Source organism: Hypomesus nipponensis, chromosome 14 (genome assembly GCF_054491055.1).
Source record: "Hypomesus nipponensis isolate SF chromosome 14, ASM5449105v1, whole genome shotgun sequence".
NCBI lineage: Eukaryota > Metazoa > Chordata > Actinopteri > Osmeriformes > Osmeridae > Hypomesus > Hypomesus nipponensis.
This window is the reverse complement of record NC_140374.1, coordinates 23209141-23215728: the sequence shown is the minus strand read 5'-3', so window position 1 is coordinate 23215728 and position 6588 is coordinate 23209141. Positions and strand designations below refer to the sequence as shown.

The following is a 6588-nucleotide window of genomic DNA, read 5'->3' as shown; positions in this document are numbered from 1 at the left end:
ACAAAATGCCCCCAAACCGCTAATGTATCCAAAATAGGACCCACTTTTGATGCTTTCATAAGTTCGTGTGTTTATGAGGGATTCCATTGCTCTGAACAGTCTGAACAACCATGATTTTTAAAAGGAGCGGACAAGGGCACACCCATCCTAGAATAAAGTGGAGTATAGGCCTTTGCAGAAATGGTTTTACACAGCTCAAATAAAACAGATTTATTCATTCAAACATACAAAACACACATTTAACATACACTCCCTATATGTGAATCCATAGGGCAACACCATCACAAAGAGTTCCATCAAAATAAATATATGTACAGCAGTAGTGCGTATACAAGCTGTACAGGAGGGATGCTTTTGTTTTAGTCAGAGAAAATGACACCGCCTTTTTACCATCTGTGCTCCCAGAGAGAGAGAGAACAGCTGCATTTGGGTATGAACGTCAAAACTGTGCAGCATCTGTGTAGACCTTTCCCATATCAAGCCAAACTTTAATTGAGGTGTCCAACAGATGGAAGCTTCTGGAAGTGATCCCTCTGGTGGGTGGCTCCACAGGTCCTGTGTTGCCTTGATCTGTAGCTCACACCCCAGTTAGGCCTCGGGACGCTGGCAGCTAGCCTGCCTGAAGCCTGGTACACAAGTACAGCTAGTTCCTCATCACCATTAATCATGCTACTTAAAAAGGACCCCAATTTAATTTGGACATACAGAACATTCCATATCTAAATCAATTACACTTTGCAGTTTTCTAGTATTGGAGCTGTGCCTTGTCATAGTCTGTCTTGCTGTCATCCAGACATGCAAGTGTGTGAATCAGGCACCCTCCAAAAGCTACAACTTCAGCTGAACACAGCTCTCACCAGAGAGATAGGTGGCCAGTTCAGGGGTTGGAGGTCCTGACATGTTTTGGCAGTGGCTTTGGAATCATACTACTCTCACTGAATAGGCAGACATTGAGTTTTCAAGAGGCTGAAGGACACTGAGTGGAAATGTGCTGTTTGCATGAGTGCTGTGTCTTTCAACAGAGGCTTAGCACTCCTGATAGATGGGGTAGGTTGCGAGGAGGGAGAAGGGAGTGAAGAAGGAGTAAGGAAGGGAGTGAGGGATCAAGCAAGGAACGAGGGAGTGAGGGAGAGAGGAATGGAGCAAGCGAGGGAGGAGGGAAAGGTGGTTTTGGTCTCTGTACCCCTTTGGGTCTGTGCCCTTCTTCCCATGATCCTCCTCCTGGATGATCATTACCACTTTTCTGGGAGAAGCAGAGATACTTCCACTGTTTTCCACAGGTCTGTGAGGACTGGAAGTTGGAGATGAAGGGTTTGGGGCAAGGCTGTTTTGAATGAGAGTTGGGAGCTGAGAACACCTTGAAGGAGCCTGGAGGAGGAGGAGGGGGTTATGTGAGGATGCTCCTGGAGGAGGAGGGGATTATGTGAGGATGCTCCTGGAGGAGGAGGGGGTTATGTGAGGATGCTCCTGGAGGAGGAGGGGGTTATGTGAGGATGCTCCTGGAGGAGGAGGGGGTTATGTGAGGATGCTCCTGGAGGAGGAGGGGGTTATGTGAGGATGCTCCTGGAGGAGGAGGGGGTTATGTGAGGATGCTCCTGAAGGAGGAGGGGGTTATGTGAGGATGCGTGCCACCTGGGCCCGGACCACCTCGTCAGGGTGAGAGAGCAGCTGGACCAGCCGGCTGTGGAGCTGAGAGGACTGGTCCAGCAGGACCCGGTACAGGGAGTCCTGCCTCCTCCTCAGGTCTTCCGCCACCAGTGCAGAGGGTCTCCAGGCCTTCAGGTTCCCAGCGAAGGTCAGCAGCCTCAGGAGGACAGCTGGACTGGTTCGCCCGTCAAACAGCAGCACAACCGAGGCAGGCGCCTGGAGGAGGGAGGGTCGGGAGGGGGGAGGGTCGGAAGAGGGGAGGACCGGGAGGGGGGAGGGAGGACCGGCAGGGAGGGTCGGGAGGGGGGAGGGAGGACCGGGAGGGGGGAGGGAGGGGGAGGGTCGGGAGGGGGGAGGGAGGACCGGGAGGGGGGAGGACCGGGAGGGGGGAGGGAGGGAGGACCGGGAGGGGGGAGGGAGGGGGAGGGTCGGGAGGGGGGAGGGAGGACCGGGAAGGGGGAGGGTCGGGAGGGGGGAGGGAGGACCCGGAAGGGGGAGGGAGGGGGAGGGTTGGGAGGGAGGAGGGAGGACCGGGAGGGGGGAGGGAGGACCGGGAGGGGGGAGGGAGGGGGAGGGTCGGGAGGGGGGAGGGAGGGAGGACCGGGAGGGGGGAGGGAGGGAGGGTTGGGAGGGGGGAGGGAGGGGGAGGGTTGGGAGGGGGAAGGGAGGGTCGGGAGGGAGGGTCGGGAGGAGAATGAGAACCAACAGCAAAGAATGGACTCCTGAACCTGAGAGTAGTGTTGCCTTTGTCAACGTAAATGATGACTAAATATCATCGTCAACGAACCTTTATCACGTGACGAAAACGAGACGAGACGCAACGTAAATGCTGGTTATGTGACAATGACTATAATTAAATGTATAATGCAATATTGTTGACAAAAACGAGACGAAATGTGGTTTACAAAATAAAAACTACACAAAATGTTACAACGTTATTTCGTCTCGTTTAGTCGCGTTATTATTATTAGCCAAGTCATGAGGCTGTGGTTATTGTGTCTCATTTTATCGTTAACTTTAGACGTTAGCTTTAGATGTTAGCCACTGGAGCTGAAAACGACTGAGACAAACGTGTGTGACTAGAGTGTGTGTGTTTGTTTGTATTTGTTTGTATGAGAGAGTGTAAAGTGGACTCTTGGTTCCTACCTTAGTTAGAGCTAACCCTAACCCTGTTGGCCAAATATTGTAGCTAGTTTTGTCATTTACATAGCAATCACACTGAACTGAATTTGGCATCAACATGACTTTGAATACCTTATTCTAGACCAACACATACATTTAAACAAATGGTTTTGGCATTCATGCCTCCCGAGACTGCCGCTTAGACTACTGTTTTGATTAAAAAAAGACTAAAATACCATTTTCATTGACTTAAACTAGACTAAATGTCATCAGTTTTTTCAAAACTAGACACAAATAGTCATGGATAAGTCTGACTAAAATAAGACTAAAATGCTCAGACTTTTAGTTGACTGAAACTTGACTAGACTAAAACGAGTATGAACGTGACTTGAACTAATAAAAACTAAAATGACAGCTTGACACAAAGACTAAACTAAAATTAAAACAGGTCACCAAAAACTACACTACCTGAGAGGCTCCTGAGAGGCTCCTGAGAGGCTCCTGAGAGGCTCCTGAGAGGCTCCTGAGAGGCTCCTGAGAGGCTCCTGAGAGGCTCCTGAGAGGCTCTTGAGAGGGGGAACAGTGTGGCTGAATGCATGGTCTTACCTGGGCTTCAACAATGTCATCCATCATGTCAGGATTCGAGGACACATTCACAAGTACTTTTAAAACTTGGATCTGGAAATGAAAAGACAAATATGTTAATCTATATATAATACAATAGTTAGTACTGACTGAAAAATATGTATCACTTTTCTTTACAGGTGTTCCAACCATTAATTAATTAGTGGTTACTTTTCTATCTTAGACTATAACAAACTTAAATATCATACATTGTATATGTTTTCTTCTGACAGAACCAATCTTCTACTGACATCACACATACAGTCCTGCTCACCATTATTGGCACCCATGAAGTTTATGTACATATTGTGGAATGTCTACTGAAGAATATACATAAAAAGGAACGATTGATCTTCGCAAAAGAAAACCTGGACAAACCTCAAGTCTTCTTGGACAATGTTTTATGGACAGATGAAAGAAAAGTGGAGCTTTTTGGTAATGCACACAAACAGTATGTTTACAGACGGCACAATGAAGCCTTTAAGGAAAAGAACACCATACAAACAGTCAAGCATGGTGGAGGATCCATGATGCTGTGGGGCTGCTTTGCTGCATCTGGTACTGGAGGCCTTGACCGTATCACAGGCATCATGAAATCAGAAGATTATCAAGCAATTCTAGAGGGAAATTTCTTTCCCAGTATAAGGAATCTTGGTTTGAGGTGAAGAGCATGGGTCCTCCAGCAAGATAAAGACCCAAAGCACAACTCCAAAAGCACGCAGGAATGTTTGAAAGGGAAGAAAGGAACCCTGCAAATTTTCAAGAGCTTGAGCATATTGCAAAGGAAGTGTGGGAGAAAATACCACCCAAAATACTAACCCTAACCCTAACCCTAAGTGCAAGAAGCTTATAGATGGATATCAGAAATGTTTGGAGGCTGTCATTGCTGCCAAAGGGTGTGCAACCAAATATTAAGGAGGGGTGCCAATATTAGTGCACACGCTGGTTTTCTGTTTTTGTCCTTTGGAATTACAATATCTATGTTGAAATAACAATTGTCTTTGTTAAATTACTTTGGACTTACAATTAAAAGATACTGCTGATATAAATTTGGTACATTTCCATTCATTTCTGAAGACATTTACTCAGTTATGCAAAACATGAAGGGGTGCCAGTAATGGTGAGCAGCACTGTAACAGTGTACATGAAGAGGCCTACCTGTAACACTTCATTGCTGACGACTAACAAAGAGAGGAGGAGGGTGACAGAGCCACAGAGCAGGTGCTGGTGCTCGTCAGTGACGGACAGGTTAGTCAGCAACCTGAGAGCAGCGAGCTGGAGGTCAGAGTTCACCGGGGACATCTCGATCAGCTCCAGAACTTGGGGCACGTACACCTGGCAGAATAAAGGCAGACATATGTCATCAAGAAGTTCCGACAAAGAACCTGGCAACCCCTACAGTACAAAAAAAGTGCTGCAGTAAGGGATGTTTCAGAAATGATTCCTTGCCTATATCATGATGTTAAATGAAAAGTGTGACATGCGATGCCAAAGCCACTTGTAATAGATGATGGTGAGCCTCCAGACAATGTGATTTGTAAAATCATAACTTGCACAACGGAAGTACCTTGATTAGCTCCTGGTTCCGGATATTCATGCTCAGGTTGTTCAAGGCATTTAGAGTCTGAACTCTGACCTCTGGCACAGGGTCAGACAGGAAGCCAGCAATGACATGAAGGGCCCCTAACTCTCGCATCAGATCCTAGAGGAGAAGCGGAGGACAGACAGTACTGGTCTAATAGTCTTGCTAGAGAACATGTTATTGTCATGACATTACAACTTAAACTCATGCTGGATTACTAATAGCATGACCATGTTCAGCCTGCCTTGAGCAGAAAGTAATTTCTTTGATAATTATTTAGTACATTTTAAGTCCTGTGAAATTAAACGAGGGGAAAAAAAGTCAGAACTAAAACTAGTTGTGACAAGCAGGTCAGCTTGATGGCCAGGTGTAGACCGACCTGGTTGACGGTAAAGGCAGCAGTATTTCCCAAGGTGAGGAGAATCTCAGCCCTGTCAGATGGGTGGTTGTTCTGAAGGAGAGACAGTAGCATCTTCAGGTGTTGAGGTTCCAAGCTTCCAGAGGACTTGGACACAATGTCGCCTGTAGATTCGGCTTAACCAACGGTATCAGGGAGAAACTGCCAATTACTTCCAAAGAAAACTTTCCAACCTTCAGTCAACGAATATTTCCAGCTGATGTAACGCTATATCTACCTCAGTGTGGTGGTTAGATTTATTGTTAGCTACAGCTAGTTGGCTCAAAATATTTTGATACTGGGCTAGTAAGCAAATTTAGGTTGTCTGTAGTTCGTAATTAATTTCCCCGGACCAACAACATTAGCAGGCAAAACTTGATGGGTCTTTTTCATCGAATCGGTCGTTAGCTAGCTAAACTTGATAGGCTAAGCTTGTTAGCTGAGATGAACTAACCTTTTTCACAAAATGAGAGTTTAGCTGACTGGGTGGCAAACCCAACCAAACTAGACAACTTAGCTAGCTAGTTTTAACCTTGTTAGCTTTCTTGGATCTTACTTGATGCCTGGTCCACCGTCCGACATTGAGCTCTGTGTGCACGAACAACCTCCAATCCAGAAACCTTGGCTAAAAGGCTTCCAGGGTGGAGGACGATGTCACCTGTTTCGGTACTCTTCAGGCCACGACTTTCACTGGAGGCACTTTTTTTGTTTCTAGTCCTGTTGAAGCTTCCTCCACTGATAAGTTTATAGATCCCGTACGAGGCTCCAGCTCCAGCCATAATTCCTAGCAACGCTTTCATATGACCAATTTTGGGTATGACGCTGCCATCGCCCATGCTTGAAAAAAAATAAGATTCATGAACCGTGTCTTAGTTAACGCTAGATACAGTAGCCTACACTTCATAGGTCTTCGGCAAGTTAATTTTCACGATTGAGTAGACCCTACTGTACTGGCAATGCGTCGCTGACGGTTTCCGTAAAGTGCTGGCCGACTACATGCTTTCCCCGATTCCTGCTGTGAATGTGTTGCAAATGTTTCTGCATAAATGACAACATTAAACACATTTTTTTTAAAATAAAAACATATGTGGTGTAAAAATGAGTCAATCCATAATGACTACAGTTAATATACAAACTAAAACTTTTATCTAGCTACGATATTCTGTCAGTTCCACTGTTCCCGAAACTCCTCCTACGGCCCTCGTCCAATCGTACC

General features: G+C 46.3%; 1 protein-coding gene across 4 annotated transcripts; it reads right to left on the bottom strand.

The window, feature by feature from the left end:
• Window positions 1-195: 195 nt before the first annotated feature.
• armc10 (armadillo repeat containing 10) lies at window positions 196-6583 on the bottom strand. Of its 4 annotated transcripts, none has more exons than XM_084671317.1 (7): window positions 6319-6583; window positions 5929-6209; window positions 5355-5509; window positions 4961-5095; window positions 4552-4728; window positions 3238-3447; window positions 196-1863 (listed from the first exon to the last, which is right to left on the bottom strand). In XM_084671317.1, exons 1-7 carry the CDS (start codon window positions 6435-6437, stop codon window positions 1612-1614), a joined length of 1329 nt encoding a protein of 442 aa, XP_084527443.1. In that variant the 5' UTR covers window positions 6438-6583; the 3' UTR covers window positions 196-1611. The 4 variants fall into 4 exon arrangements, with proteins under 4 accessions (XP_084527443.1, XP_084527446.1, XP_084527445.1 ...); XM_084671320.1 differs by having other exon boundaries at window positions 3376-3447; XM_084671319.1 differs by having other exon boundaries at window positions 6324-6559.
• Window positions 6584-6588: the final 5 nt, after the last annotated feature.

Coding starts and splice junctions, on each gene's coding strand:
- armc10 (XM_084671317.1), bottom strand. CDS start 6,437: ATGTGTTTAATGTTGTCATTTATGCAGAAACATTTGCAACACATTCAC. Junction 3,448..4,551: donor TCAGCAATGAAGTGTTACAG/GTAGGCCTCTTC, acceptor TTTCATTTCCAG/ATCCAAGTTTTAAAAGTACT. Junction 1,864..3,237: donor GCCTCTCAGGAGCCTCTCAG/GTAGTGTAGTTT, acceptor TCCCTCCTCCAG/GCGCCTGCCTCGGTTGTGCT.